A 22405-nucleotide genomic window follows, 5' to 3' on the forward strand; every position below is an offset into this window, starting at 1 on the left:
TGAGCTTTGCAGACAGCTGTGCTGATAGTGTTTTATGAGACGATTGGAGCTGTGGGGCGTGGGCTGTTGAGGGGCAGTGAAGCAGATTTGAGTCTCTAAGGTATTAAGTCTTGCACGGGATGGGCTTAAAGTTTGGCCACTTTTTTCCTAAGATGGCAGGCTGTAGTTGGACTCCAGATGGTCTTCGTAGGTGGAGTCAAGACCTCTGGAATTGTTAAGTTCTTTCTCTGCATCTTGGTGACTCGTTCAATATGGGGTTTTTTCAGATGCAGAGGGACAAGTTGCGTGCCCCAGAGCGACGGAGAAGGGGAGCGGAGCATAAGAAGGTGGGTCCGTGAGTGGAATAAGAGGGAAGATGTGGCTGGTGGCTCTATGACTAGCTGATAGGGTTCTTTTTTTCTTTTATTTTGAAGGTAGGAAGCAAGGACCGAAGTGGGCCATCAGTACCGGAGGTGACTCGGGCAAGGTGAGTCGTGACTACTGGGTTAAAGGAACTGTTCCTTTGGAGGTGTTGTATTGTTGGCAAAGTTAGAAGCATCCCTTGTCGTTTGTTTTTTGCAGGTGGTGCACGCAGCCTCGGAGGGGTGAAGCCGCAGGCCGATGTGCAGTCTGAGAAGGTGAGGTGGTTGTGGGCTGGGTCGGTATTGAATATCAAAGTATTAGGTAGTTGCTTGGTTAAGCGTGTACCTTTTGTTTTGCAGGCGCTGTGCGGGCCAGCTTTGGAATGGGATGAGCCTTTGAGGTGAGCTGTGGCTTAGGGAGGAGGAGCATAGGGCCAGTGACTTCTCGCGAGTGCTGTGCTAATTTTGTGTGTCTTGCTGTCTCAGGTACTGTGAGAGATGATGGCCGCAGGGTGTGACCCTGGAAAGAGCAGGTAAGCATAACACTGTGGTGTGTGTGTGTGATTAAGTGGGGGGTTGGGAAAGTAGCTGGTGTTGGCTGATGGGTTACTTACTGCCTTTTCTGACTTTGTTGCCTTTTTTTTTTTTTTTTTTTTGTCTTCACTGTAGATGATGAAGAGGAACTTGGCGAGTGCTGGATCGTCCCAGTTAGCCGATGTGATTTTTGCGGAGGATGGATTTGTACCCTTGGACCTCAGAAAGTTAAGTTGAGGGACCCGGGCTGGGGAGAGGCTGGGACGGAGGGACACAGCTGGGAATTGCCGGGAGGGGTTTTAAAGTTAGAGTAGGAGGGCAGGAGCAGTCCTGTTTGGGCAGATGAAGGGAGCGGGGTGCTTTTCAGCACGAGACCAGCGTGTGCTGGGCAGGGCAGTTCCAGCCTGTGTCTGTGGTGGTGTGTAGTTTGTGTAGTCTGTCTTGTGTGCCTTCGACCTTCCTTGGCTCTCAATGCCATCATCAGTCTTTGTGCTCAGGGAGCGCGGCGTGTGCTTCGGGAACAGTCCCTAGGGTCTTGAATGGTCTGTGTTGTGTGCATGGGTGCGTTTGGCTTGGAGCTGCTCTGCCCGGGGATCTAGAGTCAGGGGTAGTTTGAAGAGCAATAAGAGTCTATGGGTGAAATCTTGATTTGCCTTAATTCTTTAGGCAAGGGTTGTACAGTAATCTTGGCTCTAGTAGCCGTCAGTGAGCTTTGCAGACAGCCGTGCCGACAGTGTTTTATGAGACGACTGGAGCTGTGGGGCGTGGGCTGTTGAGGGGCAGTGAAGCAGATTTGAGTCTCTAAGGTGTTAAGTCTTGCACGGGATGGGCTTAAATTTTGGCCCTGTCTCTGGTTCCCCGATGACCATATTTTAGAATTCCTCCGCGCTTCTTTTGTACACATTGCTATTTGTCCTGGTTTTGGCTTGGACAGGCTTAGTTTTCTTTCTAGTAGCTGGTATAGTGTTGTTTTGGATTTAGTAAGAGAAGAATGTTGGTAACACACTGATGTTTTCAGTTGTTGCCAAGTATTTATACTAAGTCAATTTATACTAAGTTTAGACTAAGTCAAGGATTTTTCAGCTTCTCATGCCCAGCCAGCAAGAAGGCAGGAGGGGCACAAGAAGTTGCGAGGGGACACAGCTGGGACAGCTGACCCAAACTGGCCAAAGGGGTATTCCATACTGTGTGATGTCATGCCTGGTATATAAACTGGGGGGAGGTGGCCTGGGAGGCGGGGGATATCGCTGCTCAGGAACTGACTGGGCATCGGTCTGCGAGTGATGAGCAATTGCATTGTGCATCACTTGTTTTGTACATTCCAATTCTTCTATTGTCATTTTATTATTGTTTTTATTATCATTATTTTCTTTCTTTCTGTCCTGTTAAACTGTTCTTATCTCAACCCATGAGTTTTTATTCCCCCCCGATTCTCTCCCCCCTTCCCTCTGGGTGGGGAGGAAGTAAGCGAGCGGCTGCGTGGTACTTAGTTGCTGGCTGGGGTTAAATAACACTATTCTTTTTGCTCTCCAGCTCTCTTTTTTTCTGCCTCTGTGTCCCTATTTCTTAATTTTTCCCTCTCTGCCCTGTAGCATGTAGCTATGTGGTTTGGTTTGTGTTGTTCCACCCCACCGCCCCACAGCCCCAGCCCTTCCCTCCATCGTTTGCTGTCCCGGCTCCCTGTCCCCATCGTTTCATTCCTCCCTCTCTGCCTTGTCCCTTGTCCCGTTTTTGTCTTACTCCATCTCTCTCAGTCCAACTCCCTGCCCCTGCTGTTCTTTCCTCCCTCTCTGTCATGCTGCCCATCCCAGGTTTTTCCTGCTTCTCCATCCTGCTCCCCGGCTGGTCTCTGTGCCGCCCCGCTCCCTCTTCATGCTCCCTCTCTTCCTCTCTCCCTGCCGCTTCTTTCTCCATCCCTGTCGGGCTCCCTGTCCCCGTCCTTCTCTCTGGGACCCGCTCCCTGCTTTCTCCCTACACCCCCGCTGTCCAGCCAGCTGCCGCTTTTCTCCTCTCTCCTAGTGTGCTGCTCCTCGGTTTTGGCAGCCCATCGCTCCAGGCGCCAGCCGACCGACCGCGCGTTCCCCGACGGACCGACGAGCGTGGCTCCGGGACCGACTGCCGAGGTGTCCCAGGGGCAGGGGGAGCGTCGGGGGGGCCTTAGCTCCGGAGCGGACTCGCTGGCTGGCTGAGTTAAATAAACGCTGGCCGTCCGTCCCCTTTGCCCTCCCTTTGCACGGGGCGAGGGGCCGTGAGGGAGCCCAGGGGAGGAGGAGGTGAGGCGCTGGGGGGGTCGGGCCGTGCCCCCCCTGTTCCTGCTGGGCTCCAGCTGCGGGCCGGGGCTGGAGGAGCCCCAGGTGCGGCCCCTGAGGCTGATGGCGACGGCCCCTCCCGGGAAAGGGGGGTCGGCCGGGGCGGGGCCCGTGGGAGCCCAGGCAGGAGCGGAGCGGTGGCCGGGCTGCGGCTGCCCCGAGGGAGAAGGTGAGCGGGGCCGGGCGCCCCTCGGACCGCGAAGGTCCCAGGCGGGGGTGGCCCGGGGGAGGTGGGGGCCGCCTGTGCCGAGGCCGGGGGCGGGGGGGGCTGAGGGCTCACAGGGGGGGCTGGGAGCACGTGGAGGCGCTGCGCAGTCGCCCGGCGGGTCCCGGGGAAAGCCCCGAGGAGGACGGCGGGGCCCGTGTCGGACGCACGGAGCGGCAGCGGGGCCGCGCCGTGGCGGAGCGGCGGCGGCGGGCGCTGCCCGGAGCCGGAGCCGGGCGGGGGGTGCCGCGCCGTGCCGGAGCGGCGGCGGCGGCGGGCGCTGCCCGGAGCCGGAGCCGGGCGGGGGGTGCCGAGCCGTGCCGGAGCCGGGCGGCGAAAGCGCGCCGGAGCTGCCCGGAGTGGCGCTGGGGGCTCGGCGGGAACTGCGGCTGCGCCGGCGTGGGGGTGAGCGGAAACGGAAGCGGCGTCCCCTCGGGGTCAGGCAGCGGGGCAGGCTGCCTCCCGGGGCATGCCGGGAGCTGTAGTTTTCGCGGACTCGGCGGCCGGGCGGCAGCGTGGCTCTCGGGCGCGGCGTAGTCCTGGCTGCCGCCGCGGCCCCCGGAGTCCGACCAGGTCAGCCTCAGGAGCGTTGCCGGTTTCGCGTGGTTTTCCGCGGGCTTCCCGCTGCGCCCGCTCCCCGACCAGCCGTGCGGACGCGCCTCCCGGGCGCATGCGCCGTCCTGCGCGTGGGGCAGCCCGGCGTTCGCTCGCCGGCTCTGACCCCTCCGGCGCATGCGCGGTCCCTGGGAGCAGCGTGGTGGCGCGCAGGGCGGGGGTCTCAGCGGCAGCGGGCGAGCGCCGGGACCGCGGGTGAGGCGAGCGATCCCCTCCGGCGGGGGCGGTGGCGGGGGGTGCCTCCTGGCCGCGCGGGGCTGGCGGGACGGGAAGCTGCGAAGCGGCCGCCGCGGCAGGCTCCCGGTCCGCCGGAGGCGAGCCGGGCCAGGGCAGCGGCGGGCAGTTCCCCGAGAGCCGATAGAAGGGAAGAGGGGACGGAGGCGGGCACCCCCCAGGCGCGGCCAGCGGGCGCCTCCCCGAGTCGCCGGAGCTCCCCCGGCGCCTTCGCTCGGCCCGTGCGGCTGCCCCCAGCTCCAGCCCCTCCCCTGAAGCCTGTGCTGTAGCCGCAGGCAGCCCCCGAGCCCTGTCGTGAGGGCAGCAAGCTGGCCCTGCGATGTTCTCGAGTCTCCCTGAACGTGGGTGCCGTTAGCAGCGGCGCGGGGAACGAGCGGCGTCTGCGGAAGCCCCTGCGGAAGGAGGGGCTCCGGCCAGGGTCGAGCTACGGTAATAACGGTCACTGCTGCCTCTTTCCCTCTCCCAGAGGCCACGCTGTGAGTGCGGTTGTCCGTTCGTCCCCGGGGATGCCGTTGACTGCAGCAGCCTCAGGCTTGCGTGGGCTGTCTCTGCCTGGCCTCCCTCTCCTCGAGGCGCGGGAGCACAGAGGGACAGGCGGAGCGCTTACTGGCTGTGGACGGGAGCTGCTGAAGCTGGAGAGGCCGCAGAAAGGTGAAGCTGCTGAAGAATAGAATAAAGGGGATCCAGCCGGCAGCTGCAGACGGGAGATAGCCTGCCTGTTCGGGTGAGGAAGGATCAGCGTAGTCCTCAGCAGATCCGATGACCAATGTGCACGGCAGGGTCTGTATGCGTAAGCAGAAGCACAGTACAGCCACGTAGTATGTGCGCATGTGAGTCTGTGTTTCTAGGAAGCCTCATGCTGTAAGAGGTGTGAGACACCAATCTGTTTTCTTAGGTGGATGTCAAGTGACTGCAGCTACAGAGGAGAAAGGGAGAGGGCGAGAGAGACAGACATGTCTGAGCTGGTAAATTCTCCCAGCAGCTCCAAGAGCAGGAGGTACAGTGAGTCCTGGACCCCTGGGGCTGCGTCACCCCTCTTCTGCATCCCGGTCCCTCTCTGCCCCCACCTTCTCTTTCACTGCTGTCATTTTTTTTTTTCTTTTTCTTCCTGCACCTCTCCCTCTCTTGTTCTCCAAGTGCCTCTTTTTCTCTGTTGTTCTGCCTCTCTGTTATCTTTTTCTCTCTGCACTTCTGTCTTGTCCCATCCCTCTTTTTTTATCCTCTGTCCCCATCACTATTTTGTCTTTTTCCATCTGTCTTCTTATCCCAATCTTGTTAATTCCTCCCTGCCTGCCCTTTAGCCCTTTCACAATTCCCGCTGCTCTCACCTGTCTGACACTGTGTCTCTATTTCTAAATTCCTTTCTCTGCCCTGTATTCTAGATACACTTTTATTTTCTTAGATTCTCTTGCTCCAGGTCCCTCTCCCTTTGTTTTAACTTCTTCCCTCACTGTCCCATAGCCCATTTTTGTCTTTACCATTCTCTCTCTGTCTGCCTCCCGGTCTCTAATCTTTATTTCCCTCTCTCTCCCCTCCGTGTCCCTAACCTTTATTTCCCCTTTCTCTCCCCTTTAGATCATCAGTGATTTTGATATTTCTCAGTCTCTCTCTTGTCCACCTCACTGTCCCCTTTTGTAATTCCTCCTCCTGCCCTGTGGCCCATCCCTAATCTTTGTTTTTCTCCATCTCTCTGTCTGGTACCCTCTCCCATTTTATTAGTTCCTCCTCTCTGTCCTGTAGCCCATTGCTGTTCCCCGCCCCCTCCTCCCCACCTCTCTCTGTCTCCCTTTCCCTACTTTTCAATCCCCCCTCTCTGCCCTGTAGCCAATCGCTGTTGTAGTGGATTTGTGTGGCGAGCTGGGGGGGGGGAGGAGGGGCAGGGGCTGCAGAGGTGGGTTCTGTGAGAGGACGCCAGGACTTGCCCCCATGTTGGGCACAGCCAGTTCCAGGTCCAAGATGGATCTGCTACTGATCGAAACTGAGCCAACCTGCATTGCTGGTAGCACCTTTGTGATATTTAAGAAGGGCTAATAAAATGCTGTGCAGAAGCTGTCAGCCCTGCAGACACCAAGGTCAGTGAAGAAGGAAAAGGAGGAAGGTGATCCAGGTGCTAAAGCAGAGATTCCCCTGCAGCCTGTGGTGAAGACCATGGTGACACAGGCTGTCCCCTTGCAGCCCACGGAGGTCCGTGGTAGAGCAGATATCCACCTGCAGCCGACGAGCAGAGCAGGCGGATGCACCCATAGGAGGCTGTGATGCTGTGGAGAGGAGCCCACACTGGAGCAGGTTTTCTGGCAGGACCTGTGGCCCCATGGGAGTGACCCCACACTGGAACAGAAGAGCATGAAGGAGGAAGGAGCAGCAGAGACAACTTGGGATGAACTGACTGCAACCCCCCTGCACTGCTCAGGGTGGGGAGCAGGTGGAGAAGTCAGGAGTGAAGGTGAGCCCAGGAAAAAAAAAAAGAGGGGCAGGGGGAAGGTTTTTTAGATTTGTTCTTATTTCTCATTATCCTATTCTGATTTTGATTGACAATAAATTAAATTAATTTCCCCAAGTCAGGCCTGTTTTGCCTGTGACAGTAATTGGTGAGTGATCTCTTTGTCCTTATCTTGACCCACAAGCTTTTCTGTTGTATTTTGTACCCTCCTGTCTTGTTGAGGAGGGGAAATGATAAGAGTGGCTTGGTGGGCACCTGTCAGCCAGCCAAGGTCAACCCACCACAGTTTCCTTCTCTCAGGCTCCCTGTCCCTATTTTTTAAATCTTGCCTATGTTTCTTGTATGCCATCACTTTTGAAACTTTGTTTCTACCTCTCCATCCCTATTTAAATTCTTGTATGTTTCTTAAATCCAGTTGCTTTTAAAATTTTCTTGCTACCTTTCCCTCTCTCTGTCTCCCTGACCTTATTTTAATTTCTTGCCTGTGTTTCTTGTACCCTGTTGCTTTTCAAATTTAATTCTTACGTCTCCCTCTGTGCAACTCCATGTACCTACTTTTTCCTTTCAAAATTTTCTTTCTATGTTTCCTTCTATCCATCTCCCTGTCTCTAGTTCTTAACTCTTCCCTCTCTGTCCTGTACCCTGTCACTTCTTACATTTTCTTTCTACATCTCCCTCTTTCTTTCTCCCTGTGCCTGTTTGTTAGTTCTTGCCTATGTTTCTTGTATGCTGTTGCTTTTTGAAAATTTTTCTGTGTACCTGGCTCCCTGTTTCTGTTTTCTAATTCTTGCTGTTTCTTCTCCCCTATCACTTCAGAATGTTTCCCTGTCCCTTGTCCTGTCTCTATCTTGTTGTCCTGCCAGTCCCTTCCCCTTCTCTCCCCTGCTTCCTATTATTTATTCCTCCATCTCTATCCCTGTTGTTTTGCTCAGTCTCTCCGCTCTTCTCTCTCTACACCGTTTTCCTGCTCCTTGTCCCTCTCTTGTTCCCAGCATCCCATTTGCTGGCTCCCTGTCTTGCACCTCTATGTCTCTCTGTCCTTCCTCCTGCTTTTCTCTTCCCTTTTATCCCCCTGTCCTGCAGCCTTTGGGCACTGAGCCTTGTAGCCAACTCACTGCCAGGATTTCTTATATGCATTAAGGAATAAATTTTTCCTGCCTCCTCTGTGTCCCTGGATGTGGGTAGGTGCAGGGGTGGGGGTGATGTGCTGTGGGACTTTGGCAATGGCCCCTGTTCCTGATGGGCTCCAGCTGGGGCTGGGGCAGCCCCAGGTGTGGCCAGTGAGGCTGATGATGGGGCTGGCCCTGCAGTGTGAAGGGGCTCCAGCTGTAAAGGGGGCTGCCTGGGCAAGCCTGCCTCAGGGAGCTGATGGAGGGGAACTGTCTGAGAAGGGAGTCCAAGGGGGTCCTGCTGGCAGGTGCCTCCAGCAAGGAATGGCCAGTCCCTGTGGCAAGGAAGGATCCCTCTGAGCTGTTCCCAGCCTCTGTTGGCTACATGTGTGAGCCGCCATGTATCAAGGAAGCCTTGTGGATAAGGAGCTTTGAAGCGTCCGCTGCGTGCTGCCGAGTGGCTGAGGGTCGGGCAGCCGGCACTGGGGAGGAGGAAGGGGCAGAGGCAGAGAGAGAAGCATCGGGGTGGTGAAGGTCTCCTGCCAGCACCAGGAGCTGTGGTGAGTCGCGCATCCTCTCCTCTACATCCTGACCCACCCTTCTTTAGGTGTCTGCCTGCCTCCCTTCCTCCACCTCCCTCTCTGCCTGCCCACCCATGTGTATGGCTCAAAACTTGTTATACTCTGCCCAGTATCCTGTTGCCTTTTACATTTTTAATATGCCTCTCTAACCAGCTTCTCCCTGTTTTTTACTTTTTCTGCACCGCCTTGTACCCTGTTACTTTTAAAATTTATTTTCTATGTCCCATCTGTCTCCCTGACCCTGTATTTTAATTTCTCCCTCTCTGTCCTGTACCCAGTTGCTTGGGACTAGCTGGGCATTGCTCAGCTGGTGGTGAGCAATGGTTTTCATTTGCATTGCTTGTTTTTCTTGGCTTTTCTTTTCCTCTCTCTCTGTTGGTTTGGGGTTTTTTTTCCCTCTTACAACTTTTATAAAAAAAGTCTTTTTAATTATTAAACTTTTCATATCAACCCATGAGTTTCTCACATTTACCCTCCCAATTCTCCCCCCATCCCACTGTGGGGAGTAAGTGAGCAGCTGGATGGTACTTAGTTGCCAGCCAGGGTTAAACCACGATGCTACATCTACTTTTATGAAGCTGCCTATTGCTGTTTTTTAATCATTTCCTGTCTGTTGTGTACCCTGTTGCTTTTAAAATTTGCTTTCTATGTCTACTTTTATCCAGTTCACTGTCTTTATTTTTTAATTTTTTACTCTCTGTCCTTGCCCCGTCACTTTTAAATTTCCTTTATATTTCTCAGTTTTAGTTCACTGGGGCTATTTTGAAAATTTTTTTTCTGTCCTGTACCCAATCACTTCTTAAATTTTCCTTCTATGTCTACTTCTATCAAGCTATGTATCACTGTTTTTTTTAATTCTTTCCTCACTATTGCATACCCTGTTGCTTTTTACTTTTTCTTTCTATGTCTACTTTAACCTATTCACTGTCTTTAAGTTACTCCTGTCTGTCATGTAGCCCATTGCCTTTTAAACTTTCTTCCTATGTCTGTTTGTTTAGTGAGCTGTCCCCATTTTTTAATTCTTTTGTCTCTGTCATGTACCCTGTTGTCATGTACCCTGTGCTGGTTTTGGCTGGGATAGAGTTAATTTCCTTCCCAGTAGCTAGAATGGAGCTACGTTTAGGATTTGTGCTGAAAACAGTGCTGATAATACAGGAATGTTTTTGTTGCTGCTGAGCAGTGCTTGCACAGAGTCAAGGGCTGTTCTGCTTCTCACCCTGCCCCACCAGGAGCAGGCTGGGGCTGCACAAGGAGCTGGGAGGGGACACAGCTGGGACAGCCGACCCCGACTGACCCCAGGGCTATTCCAGACCATAGGATGTCATGCTCAGCATATAAAGCTGGGGGAAGGACAGGCACAACAGCCCTGGGGATCTGTGCTTTCCCAGAGTCGGAACAACTCATGGCGCTCGTTCTCGGCAGAGCCTCATTCCGAAAAAGCAAACGTCCAGCTGCTCCTCCCGCAAGGAATTTGCCAGCCCTGAAAGCTGTTGCTGGTCTTCACCTTCCCTTGGCAGCCTATTCACAAGCACAACAGTGCGGGAGCATAATCGTGGACTCAATGACAGATCAATATGATCATAGTTGAAGACCTTTTACTAGAGCATCAGACATTTTTATACATTGGTTACATCCGTACATGCGTTTAGCTATTTTACTATTGGTTACACACATTATTCACGTGCTGTCCACACGCCTAGTTACACTTAATGATTGGTTATATCAACACTGTACACGCGCATAAACATAAGACATAATTGGTTATACTAACTAAAACATGCGAAACTTGTCTCAGTCTAATTGGTCAAGATAAACTGCTGAATTGAGGTTCTTTGTGCCAAGTCCCCTTTATCGTGGAATATGCACCTGTGTTCTTCTAATTGGCATCTTTCTTTTTTTGTGGTCTTGTTTATTCTGTTCAAGGCCTTCTAAAGGCATCTGGAATGCTCTTGTGACCATTAGCTAAATATGTGTCCACAGTTCCCCCTTTTTTGTTTTCCATCAATTAACACAGCCTTACTTGATCTATCGATTTTTAAACACATTGCAACATACAAGGATGGACCATCTGTATATTCTTGTGCTGTCTTGCTCCGCAAACTCAGCCCAGCAATCGGTAGGTGCCAGCTTTGCGTGGGCGTCCCCATGGAGGCAACGATGGCCTTGCCGTACACCAGCCCGATGCTCTTCAGAAAATCCCGGTCTTTATACATTTGCAGAGGAACGGATTTCAGCACACGTGGCCAGCGGGTGCCAAAATCCGCCTCAGTTGCAACCTATGACACATGTGCTCGCTGGCCAGGCGCGCTGCACGAGTCGTAGCCATCCTGTCTATTGGTTCGTGGGCTTTGTGATGCGGTTGCAGTGCACAGAGAATCTTGACCTGTTATATTGGCCAAGGTGACCTACACTTAGTTTTTGGTTGAGGTGGTATTTATATTGCCGCACCCTCTGGGATGTTCCAGATGATGATGGCTGTACAAATTGAGCGGGAGTCCATCGTGGGCCTGTATCCCTAATTTCCGGCCGCTCCTGATATGCGGATAAAAGGTGTCTAAATATCGGTGGACCACCTGCATCAGATCAATGATTTAGGCAATTTAAAACATAAGTGGCTTTAGCTAACTTTTCTTGTGGAGAGAGATTCCCTACTCCTTTTTTTTTTTTCATTTTTTTTTCATTTTTTTTCCCCCATCAATTAACACCTGCTGTATTGCCCTTTGCAAAGATCTATGAACACAGCTAATTAAATACAGTAAAAGCAACATTATACCTAATAAAATACACAAGAATAAAAGAAACCCAGATTTTTAACAAAGATACAAACCAACTCCTAAGTCCCCATCCTGCAGCCAAATGCTCTAAGCCGAAATGACAGCTTTCTTAATTGCGTTAAAGCTCTTGACAAACTGCAGCGATGACAAAGTTGACCACTAGCTCTCGTTGTCTCCTTTATCCCCTGGGTTGTCTGTTGTGGTGTTCCTCCCATTCACAGTGGCGGAAGATTTCCACGGTTTTACCCAGTGAGCCGGTACCCACTTTGGTCCAGAATCTGTAATGACACACATATCCTCTACTGGTTACTTGTACTTCTGCTCGGCCTGTCCACTGTCCCCTGTCCCGTGTTCAAATCCTTATACATTAATTCCTGTTGTTTTTACTGTTAATAAATCATTGCTCAAGGCACTGCTATGAATTACAATGGGAGGGTTATCGGCGTTGCCTGCCAACTGCAAAAAATTGTGTACATATAAAACTTTCCAATTTCTTTATTGTGGGGAGAGACCTATTTCCCCCTTTTTTTGTTTAGCTAACAATCCTTTAATTATCTGATGTACCCTTTTGATAATACTGTAAAAGCAAACTTCTCTTCATCTTCAGGATGTAACAGTATAGTAAAAAAAAAAAAACAAAACAAACCCAATCTTTCAGATCAATAATCAAAATGTTTCAATCTACTGGAATCATTACCGGGGAGGGCAATCCAGGTTGTAAGGCTTCCATATCATGCACTAGTGCATAGATCACACGTAGATCATGCAACATATGCCATTTCCCATTTTTCTTTGGGATGGTAAAAATTGGGGTATTCCATGGGCTAGTAGAGGGAACTATATGTCCTGCCTCTAGCTGCTCTTGTACTAACTCTTGAATCTTGGACAGCTTTTCTGCATTGAGCGGCCATTGATCATCCCATACCAGTGTTTTGGTTTTTCCACCTCAGTTTTAGGATTGGCTGTCCTTCAATGGCTGCAATTAAAGCAGATATCCACCTGCAGCCCGTGGAGGACCCCATGCCAGAGCAGGTTGGTGTCTGAAGGAGGCTGTGACCCCATGGGAAGCCCACGCTGGAGCAGGTTCCTGGCAGGACCTGTGGATCTGTGGAGAAAGGAGCCCACGGAGCAGGTTTGCTGGCAGGACTTGTGACCCCGTGGGGGACCCACGCTGGAGCAGTGTGCTCCTGAAGGACTGCATGTCGTGGAAAGGACCCACGCTGGAGCAGTTCGTGAAGAACTGCAGCCCGTGGGAAGGACCCACGTTGGAGAAGTTCGTGGAGGACTGTCTCCCGTGGGTGGAGCAGGGGAAGAGTGTGATGAGTCCTGCCCTTGAAGAGGATGAAGCGGCAGAGATAACGTGTGATGAACTGACTGTAAACCCCATTCCTCGTCCCTGTGCACTGCTGGGGGAGTAGGTAGAGAATCTGGGAGTGAAGTTGTGCCCAGGAAGAAGGGAGGGGTGGAGGGAAGGTGTTTTGAGGTTTGGTTTTATTTCTCATCACCCTACTCTGGTTATTGGTAATAAACTGAGTTAATTTTCCCCAAGTTGAGTCTGTTTTGCCCGTGACGGTAATTGGTGAGTGATGTCTCCCATCCTTATCTTGACCCATGAGCCCTTTGTTATATTTTCTCTCCCCTGTCCAGCTGAGGGGCGGGGGGGAGTGATGGAATGGCTTCGGTGGGCACCTGGCGTCCAGCCAGGGTCAACCCCCCCACCTGTTTTCTCTCTCCTTCCTGCTGGTTTATCATTGTCATGGCATAAAATCTCACTGTAACAAAAAACACAGTTGTAGTTAACGAAGATGGTGTAATTAACCAAAGTTACAATTACTTTGTTGTTGAGGTTTTGAGTTTAACCATGAATTATGGGACCAATCCTACTTTTATGACCATCATTGGGAAATCAAGGCCTGAAATTCTTCCTAAGGGACATTCATACATGTTGGATGTATGCTCTGACTCAGTTTTCAGTTAAATCTTGTTCCAAGCGCAACCCTAAGAAGATGATGCTTGTACTGATTTCAACATCACAGATTCATCATCTCAGTTGCTTGGATGGTCTCATCACGGCAGTTTATCAGCTTTCTGGAAGACAGATGGAAAAAATCTGAGGACTAAACTGTACCACTCACCACAGCTAGGTAAGGCAAGGTAGAGTCAGTGATATGATGCTCATCTCAAGCCTACATCTTCATCAGTGAGTTCTCTCACTTCACAGTTTACATGGGAAAGTTCACACTAGGGTATTTTATTCAGTAATCACCAAAGAACTAATTGTCTTGGGCAAAATCTGCTGAAGTTGAAACTAAATGGATTAATCGTGAAGGGGCTGTCCTGGTTTCAGCTGGGATAGAGTTAACTGTCTTCCTAGTAGCTGGTACAGCGCTATGTTTTGAGTTCAGTATGAGAAGAATGTTGATAACACTGATGTTTTCAGTTGTTGCTCAGTAGTGTTTAGACTAGAGTCAAGGATTTTTCAGCTTCTCATGCTCAGCCAGTCTAAACACTACTGAGCAACAACTGAAAACATCAGTGTTATCAAGGTTCTTTGCACACTGAACTCAAAACATAGCGCTGTACCAGCTGCTAGGAAGACAGTTAACTCTATCCCAGCTGAAACCAGGAAACTTTTAACCACTTAACATTCCATGAGAAATACCCCAAGAGCTCAAGAAGAAAGAGCAGAAAGACAGGAGACAGGTGAAAGCCTAGAGCACCAGCTAGACAGAATGAAAGACCCTCTTCCTTCTCTGAAGCTTCAGCAAGGCTTCCTTCACCTGCTTGTTCCTCCGACTGTAAATGACGGGGTTCAAACTGGGGCTGACGAGACTGTAGAAAAGGGAAAGAACTTTCTCCCTCCCAGAGGAGTTACCGCTCCCGGGCCCTGCGTACATGAAGATGGCGTTTCCATAAAAGACACCCGCCGCGGTCGGGTGGGAGCCACACGTGGACAAGGTTTCGTGCCATCCTGGCGCAGAGCGGATGCGCAGATCGGTGGCCGGGGTGTCCAGGGAGGAAATCAGGATTAAGGCTAAAGGCAAGAGGAAGAAGCACACACAGACAGCAAAGATCAGGACTTTATTGGCAGGAGCGGCAGTGCAGGCCAGCTTTAAGACAGCAACAATTTCACAGGAGAAGTGGACAACCTCGCAGGGGCCACAGAAAGGCAGGTGTAAAGCCAGAGAGGCTTGCAGTGTGCCCAATACGAACGCCAAAGCCCACAAAACCGTGGCAAGGGTGAGGCGCAGCCTCCAGATCACGATGAGGGCATAGCGCGGGGGACGGCAGATTGCCACGTAGCGAACATGAGACATCACGGCCAGCAGCACGCACGCTGTAAGTGCAAAGATTAAATAAAGATGGATCTGTGCCCCACACCCAGCACAGGAGAGGGCTCTGCCTTGTCCAAGGAGGCTCCTTAGCATACGGGGGACATTGCTGGAGGCGTAGCAGATGTCCGCGATGGAGAGGTGGCAGAGGAAGAAGTACACGGGGCTGTGGAGGCAGCAGTCCAGGCAGATAAGCAGAAAGACAAGTGCGTTTCCCATCAGAGTGGCAGAGCAGAGGGCAGAGAAAAGGCCAAAGAGGCAGTGCTGCAGGGCTGGGGTGCTGCAGAACCCCAGGAGGACGAATTCTGTGACAGTCGCTTCATTCTGCACGCTGTGCTGGAGGTGAGGCAGCACAAACTGCGACCACGGAGGTCTGGAAGCAAAGGAGCAAGGAAAAGGAAAGAAAAAGGAGAGTTTTCCTAAGAATGTTGTGTCCTTTACTCTTTACGCTGCAGCTCCCTTCTCCCCGTTCTTCCCTCTGACTCCAGTGAAAGGTGCGTACTACCCTCCCCACGCTGAGCGACGTACATCTGAATTGCAAGCTCCAATCTCTCTGCAAACTTTGAGCAGCTTGACCAATCTCGCACAACTTTGCTGCCTAGCTTGCCCTTGAAGTCTTTCTTTTCCTGGGTTGGTTTGGGGTTTTTTTTGCAGGGGGTGGGGAGGGGCAGGGGGTGGTTTTGCTGTTGGAGAAGATAAGATGATGAAGATTGCAGGTGTCGATTAAGGTGAAGTCAGAACAACTTCAAAGCAGCTATTTTAAATTAAGTCCATATTAAAAGGAATGCACAGTTCACAGAAGAATTCCAGTTTTACCATTAAACCAACCAGCATTTCCAATCCACTGCCGTGTCCTCTTTACCTTCGTGCAATGCATTCCTATTGAATCCTGCAGTTGCTTGATCCGACTCCCCTATCCCAGCAGGGAGGCTACTGCAGGCCCGGGAAGGTCAGGCAGAACGTCACCTTGGTTCCTGCTGTGCAGCTGCTCGCCGTTACCAGTTTCGCAGGGTGCTGGTCAAGGTCCCTGGGCATCCCCTGGCACTTGTCTCCACGCGGCTCTCTGGTCTCCAAGATCTTCCGCCACTTCCAGGATACTTCCTCCAGCCAGGATCTTCACCTTTTCCTTCCTGGGTCCCTTTCTTCTCTTCAAGATCCCTTCTTCTTTCTGGGAACCCTTCTTTTTGCCACCACCTCTTCTTTCTGGAACCCCACGCCCCCAGTTTTCCCAATCTAAGTTGTCTATGTGAGCAGTACAATGCCTGATCAGCCTCCGAATTAAGGCTTCTGGCTCCTAGCTCTTTAGTAACTCTAGGATTCGGGACACGCTGGCTGCGTGTAGCAAGAAGCAGGCTTCTGCTTGACAGCTCGGAATTCAGTTTCAGACATTCACACGCACAGACCTTGCCACACACGTGCACCCAGTCACGTCTTGCCTGGTAACCTTCACAGTTTGAGCCAGTTTTTTGTCTACAGCCGGGCTTCAGACCCAGGGCATGGCCACAGAAGCGCATCCCCCCCGTCAGTCTGTGAGCTGAGCAAGGGAGAGTCAATACTTGTCTGGTGAGCCTCATACCCAGGCAATGTGGGCGACCCCTCTCCTGCAACAGCCCTGGCAAAAGCCACAGCAGGGTGCTCCCTTGCCTCTGCCTAGGTCACTGGGGTTCCCCTGCCTGCCATTGCTCCTTTGTCCTCCTCTGTGTTTGTGGAGATGAACCTTTAACCACACAACCTAACACCTACAACGCCGGGAAAAAGAGAGGCTGCGGAGGGTCCAGCGGGGAAGGTCGCCGATGTAAAATGCTCTTTGTGAGAGGCAGCACACCCAGCTCACCTCCTTGCTCCTGAGCTGCTCTATCGGAAGCACTGCGTGCAGGACGCTCTGCTCAACAGGCTGTGTCTGTCTCTGACTGCCTTGTTCTTGCTACAGCACCGTGTGCTGGGGGAACGCCATGGAGAGCAAGGAGGACGCTCTTTCCCCAGGAGCAACGGAGGGTGCTCAGCTGAGTGCTGCTGCAGGGGCCAAAGTGGGGCAGGCAGGCAGGGGAAGGCAGGAACGAGGGAGCTGGGAGGAACCGGCCAGTCTGGGAGATGCCCGAGAGGCTCGAGAACCCTGTAAGCACAGGACGAGCTCACAGGAGGTTCAACGTGAGGCCCTGTGCTTAACCATGCCCTCCAGATCTGGACCTTCTCTGCTTCCCGAGTTACCGTGCAGTTTAACAGCCTGGTGCAGAGATCCTGACTGGGAGATCACTGTACCTCCAGGAGTTAGGGATCCACCTAACAGTTAACCTGAGCGGGTGCAGGTCTGTGCTGCGCTGTACCTACAGCATGGCCTTCAGGCTGTGTCCCTACACATGCCCCTTGGCCGCAGGATAAACGGAGCTGGTTGACTGTGACAGAGGAGCCTCCAGGCAGCTCCTGCTTGGTACCAGCGATTACGCCACCTGCGCGGCCCTGCCGTTATCTAAAGTGCAGCAAGAAGTCCGCGCGTGAACATCCTTTACGCAGAGAGATGTTTTCTTCTAAGAAAAGTTGTACGACACCGTGAATGACCAAAAAGGAGGAACTTCTCCACAGGCAGGATCTGTACAGTGTGCCAAGGGAAAATCCGTCTGGGGTCTGCCCAATGCTGCATGAACGCAGGGTCCCCAGCATCTGAAGGGACCTAAGATTTACTTGCTACCTAGATGCCTCTTCTTGCTGCCTGTATGCCTTCTTCCTGGCTACGTCGCCTCCCAAGAGCTTGCCCACCCCCAGCCTACTGGGGAGGGGGGGAATGGTAGAGAGACAGCCCTGATGCTGTGCCAGCACTGCTCAGCCATGGCCAAAACACTGCTGTGTTATCAACAGCTTTCTAGCTACCAGTACAGAGCACAGCACCACGAGGGCTGCTGTGGGGTAAAGGAACTCCAACTCAGCCAGACCCAATAGAGAAGGAAAGTGGAGGAACAACAGAGGGGGCAGCCCAGGGACACAGAGCCCCAGGTCTCATCCGGCCGCTCCTGTGACCATACGGTGTATTCAAAATCAAATACCTGAAGTGCTCCCTTAGACGCAGTTTACAGCCAGGGGACAAGAAGGTGGCAGTTCTGCATTTTGCAGCTCCCAGGCTGATGGCAGAGCCAAAGCAAAAAAAAAAATCCAACAAAAAACAAACCAACCAAGAGAGGTAAAACTGGGGGCAAATGCTTTTCTTTCACCTTAGGCCAACTGCTCGGACGCTCTCTATGCTGCCCTGCCACAGAGGGCATCCCTCTCGCACCAGTATGAGACATAAGAGTGAATTAAAGCCAGGACCCCAAACCAGACCAAAAACCCGGTCGTGATGAAGAAGAAAGTGGAGAATGCATCAAACATAACAGAAAATGATTTTGGACATTCCCAGTTTACATTTGGAAAAAAGAGAGAAAAAAAAGAGGAGGAATTAGGTATTAAAAGAAGAGCACTGAATGATAAAGCAGTAGCAGTCCCTCTACCACTACAAACCCACACCCCCACACGCACGTACGCACACAGACTTAACACCACCAAACTCCCATTGACTGTGATGTTCACCTCAGCTTGCTGGTCTAGAGATACTGAATGCCTGAAGCACACCAAGGAGAACTGAAAACATCTGCATGGCTTTAACGGGAATCCTCCAACTGAAACAAAGCGCTTTCTCCCTCTGTCTGCGTTGGCACATCCCCGAGTCACGCTCTCACTCCTCTCCTTCAAAGTCAAGATTCCTAAACGTGAAAAGCGGGAGTGGGGAATGGCGAAGGGAAGAGAAAAAGAGGGAGAGCATCATCAGTGGAAGACCTGCCAGCTGCTGCTGATTCAGCCCTGTTCGGGGGACCACCCCAGCAGAGAGGAGCTGGTTTGCATGCCACGGTCCTCACTGCCTGTTCCCAGGGACAGGCCGTTTGCTCAGCCTTGCCGGCCAAAGCGTGGGAGAAGCGTAGGCGTGTGCCGTCACTTGCAGAGGAGCACGGACATGTTCACATGCAATCCTTTACCTTCTTCCTCCCTGGATTCAAAGGGTTTCTGTCTTCAAAGTGAGAGCCTTCCGTACGGTCGTTTGTGACATTTCATCCAGGATAATAATCTCAGAAGGATCAGTCCTGCAATAAATATTTCACATAGCAATCCGTGATTATGGGAACTGATGCCACCAAGGGCATTAGCATCAGCAAGAGGAACAGCGGAGCCCCGAGAATCAAAGCTCCGCATAAGTGTGGGAGGTTTTGCTGGATGAGGAGTTTTGGGAGGCAAGCCGGGGAGCTGCAGAGCAACAGCTCTGTGCAAAGGCTCTTGCTGGGGTCTAGCCCCGGTCCGGGTTCCTAAGCCACTGCTGGTACAGATCACGCCTGCAACTCCGCATGTGTAAGTATGAGGATCTCCAGCTACCGTAAAGGCACTGATGATGCAAGGTTTGGGGGTCAAACGTGAGTGCTGCAGCCGCTCTGCTTGGGGTCAGAGCCCTACGATCACCTCCTGCAGCCCTGCCCCTGAATTTGATTTTCCCACCAAGCTGCCTGCTGGTTTCTGTGGAATGCCCCACCAAGAGGCAAGTGGAGAAAACTCTGCCAAACACCTTCAAGCTAATCTTGCCGGGGGTCCTGGCGCTTGCTGGGGCTTTACCTGTCACTGCCTTGCTTTGGGATATCCACGTCGCTCGTCTTCCCCACGTTCAGCTGAACTGAACTTGCAGCAGCAGCAGCTTCCATCGCCCTCCTGGACTCCTGATGTAAAAAAGGGACAAATCACGTTCTCTGTCTTTGGTCAAAGTGGAGATAAGCTGAATGCCCAGCACAAACTTAGCAGTCTGCCCTCCCCTTCTGCCCCTTGGCAGCTATAGGTATTAGTGCAGCAGGAGAGAAACCGTTCACTCCAAAGATTTCGGGGCAGGGGGATTGTGTGTTCAAAACACGATTATGAGCAAATCTTGCCAGCAGCAGCAGCAGCATCTAATAATAATCATCATAATGATAATGACCTTTGTGAAAAACGACTCGTTTTAAAAATTACACCTGTATTCAAGTGTTCAGCTCACTGCTACTTGAGGAAACAAAGGTTACAACGTGGGACCCAGCCTATTGGGATCTATTTCGATTGAGTGCTGATCTTCCCCCAACGTTTCCAGACAAGCTGAAAGAGAAACAGGCAATCTCACAGCCCGACGGAGATGTCCAGCCCCGAGGACCCAGCAAGCCTTACCTCTTCTTCTTCTCCAGCTTCATTTCTGGCATCGTCCAACTTCTTCTTCCTTTCTGGCATAAGGTCATCCAGAAAGCTGAGCTCTCGCTTTGAGAAGCAGAAATCCATCGCTCTCCGGACAAAGACGAGAGCCAAAACCTTCGCGAGTAAGAGGGAAGATGCGGTGAGCTCAGAGACGATGCCACCTCTCACTCCAACGCTGCAAACACCCCGCTGCCGAGCGGCGGCAGCTCTTACCATCATGGGAAAGATGATGGCGGCACGGGACACCTTGATGGTCCAGAGCAGGACGAGGCAGGTCAGCTGGATCACCGTGAACAAATGCACCTTTCGCAAGGGCACGTGCCGCAGGTAGATGAAATCCGGCTGGTGTTTCGCCGGCATCCAAAACAGCTTCAAGCGATCAAAGAACTGCAAAACAAAAGGGAGAGGTTGCCACCTTGGGACTGCGGCAAGGTTCTGGCCCTCTCGAGACGGGGAGGCAGTTTGCAGCATCTCGCTTGCCGTCAGAAATCCTGGATCCCACCGCGTTCCTCCTGGGAGCAGCACCCATTTTCCCTTTGCTCCATCTATCAACCGGCTTGCCCCCGAGAGCTGCCCACCAAACGGCAACTATTCCATGCCATTCCATTAGTAGCATTTCTCGGCCCACTGAATCCCCCAAGCGAGGATTTCCACCAGTGGTAGAAACTGCCTTCCCTTTGCACTGAATTCCCCCGCTTTCACGTAACCAAACACTGACCTGCCCTAAACCCTGAAACAGAGAGCGCTGAACTTGCCTGGTCCTCCCAGCCCTATATACCTCCTGTGCCTCCACCAATCTTTTGCTTACACAAGAGACTTTCATTGCTTGCTCTGCAAGAAGTTTTTCCCATGCCACTGCTTTTTTCCCCTGCTGCTACGGAGACAAAATACCAGGGAGCCGACACGCTGCACGCTGTAAAAGAGTCCGTACCTGAATTCCTCTGAGCGACAACACACCCATGTAGAGAAAGACACCATAAAGCACAGGCATTGGTATAAACTGGGGGGGAAAGGAAAAAAAATAAAAAAGAATGCAATCGTTTCTTTTTCTATATTGCATTTTCAGTATTAGCACCCTCTTCCACAGGCACTGCCTAAAATTGCTTGAAGCTTTCCAGCTTCCATTCAGGCTTAGAGATGGGTCAGATTTTAACCATTAAAGATTTTGTGCGCACGAGTGAGCTAAGGCTGTGCTTTAGGCTGAACTTTGGAGTTACCTCTCCTCAGAATAATCCTATTTTCCAGGAAGGTTGGAGGAAAATAGGCAATTTCACCCGTGCTGCCCTATGCCGCAGTCCGTGGCGGCAGAAAAACACTTCTGCCTATTCTTGGGGCAACAGGCAAAGGCCACAGGCCTCCTTTTAGCCTAGAGATGAGATTACTTTGTGGGAGGAACGTGCAAGGAAGCCCACGGGGATGACCTCAGTGTGTTTAGCTCCTGGGAATGGCTGCTCCGGGGCATTTGGGCAGCAAATTGCAGCCAGTAAAGGGCTGCCTGTTTGAAAGAGAGCAGATGTGCTGGTCTGAATATGCTCAGCTGTAACCCATAAACATGGGCGGGCCTGAAAGACACCCGAAAATTCAAGCAGTTGCGTTGCTCGCTCGCCTCGAGCACACCAAACGGGGGCCTGAAGGGCTGCAAAGCCTAACCGAGGCTGGTTCCCACCGTGGGTCGAGCCCCAAGGGTTGGGATCACCTCCTCCTCCTCCGCTCCACAACTAACTCCTCAGGCCTGCAGAGAGGGGACTGGTTTTCTGTAACCTCCAACAAGCTCGCGGTTGTTGGGTGGTTTGCATTTTCCTCTCACCTTTAACACGGAAGTGAAGAAGACGGAGCAGCCCATGAGCACAAAGATCAGCAAGCCAGTGACTCTCTGCTCTCGTATCCCCAGAAACTTGGGTTGTTCTCCTGGAGCTGAGCAGTCAGACTCTACTTTGAGGCTATTCACGTGGGTGATGGACAGGACGGTCGCAGCCACAAACCAGGGCAGCCCCATCACAGAGCACACCCCGAGCATCACGGCCACCACAAAAAGGTCCAGGTGGTACCCGCATCCTTTCTGCAGGCAGGAAAACAAGAAACAGAGCATCCCATAGCACAAGAGCAAGGAGAACGTCGCAAGGCAGACTCAAACCCTGCTCGAGCACAAGTCAACTTCTTCAGAATTTAAAACAAGAAATGGAAACGAGTAAGGGTGTATGCAGGCTTTGCACACGCACCTGGCATGAAAATCGGGCAGGAGTTCAGACGCAAGGGATGTGGGGAGCTTGTGAGATACATACTTCTCCAAAAAAAACAAAAACCACCCCACAACCCAAAACCACCAAACTATTTTTTCCACCCACAAAGAAAATTCTACCACTTGCAAGGAAGGCATGACTCTGAGTTATCCCTGGCAGCGTATCAAAACGATTCATTCCCCGCACCTGCTGCTGCTGCCATTTTAAAACAAAAAGGCACTTCTATATTGCTCCAAGATTAATTTGCTCCTCCAAAAGGTTGCTCATCTGAACTGCCCTGTCACTTGCTCCCTGCATCATCGTTAATCCAGGAGAGCATCCCGCCACGCAGCCTGACCTTGTCCCAAACCAATGCCTTCAGAAAGCATCGGGAATAAGAGCTTCTCCCCAGACCTGCAGCCCAGAAGGGGCTGGGGCTGGGGTCATCTCTCGCAGGCCCTTACCTTCAGCTTGTGCTCCTTCCTG

General features: G+C 52.1%; 1 protein-coding gene and 1 long non-coding RNA gene across 4 annotated transcripts; one reads left to right on the forward strand and one right to left on the reverse strand.

Moving 5' to 3' along the window:
* Window positions 1-3098: 3098 nt before the first annotated feature.
* On the forward strand, window positions 3099-10277 carry LOC138685545 (uncharacterized). Of its 3 annotated transcripts, XR_011324851.1 has the most exons (5): window positions 3099-3353; window positions 4705-4978; window positions 5146-5235; window positions 6372-6681; window positions 8159-10277. It is a non-coding gene; the product is annotated as an uncharacterized lncRNA (long non-coding RNA). The 3 variants fall into 3 exon arrangements; XR_011324850.1 differs by lacking the exon at window positions 8159-10277 and having other exon boundaries at window positions 4705-4981; window positions 5155-5235; window positions 6372-6823; XR_011324849.1 differs by lacking the exon at window positions 8159-10277 and having other exon boundaries at window positions 6372-6823.
* A 7474-nt stretch (window positions 10278-17751) lies between these two features.
* LOC138685340 (electroneutral sodium bicarbonate exchanger 1-like) lies at window positions 17752-19781 on the reverse strand. The gene is made up of 4 exons (XM_069782982.1): window positions 19677-19781; window positions 19101-19201; window positions 18476-18580; window positions 17752-18205 (listed from the first exon to the last, which is right to left on the reverse strand). The coding sequence occupies exons 1-3, from the start codon at window positions 19734-19736 to the stop codon at window positions 18493-18495; spliced, it is 249 nt and encodes an 82-aa protein (XP_069639083.1). The 5' UTR covers window positions 19737-19781; the 3' UTR covers window positions 17752-18205; window positions 18476-18492.
* Between the last annotated feature and the right edge of the window lie 2624 nt (window positions 19782-22405).

This window comes from Haliaeetus albicilla, chromosome 5 (genome assembly GCF_947461875.1).
Source record: "Haliaeetus albicilla chromosome 5, bHalAlb1.1, whole genome shotgun sequence".
Lineage (NCBI taxonomy): Eukaryota > Metazoa > Chordata > Aves > Accipitriformes > Accipitridae > Haliaeetus > Haliaeetus albicilla.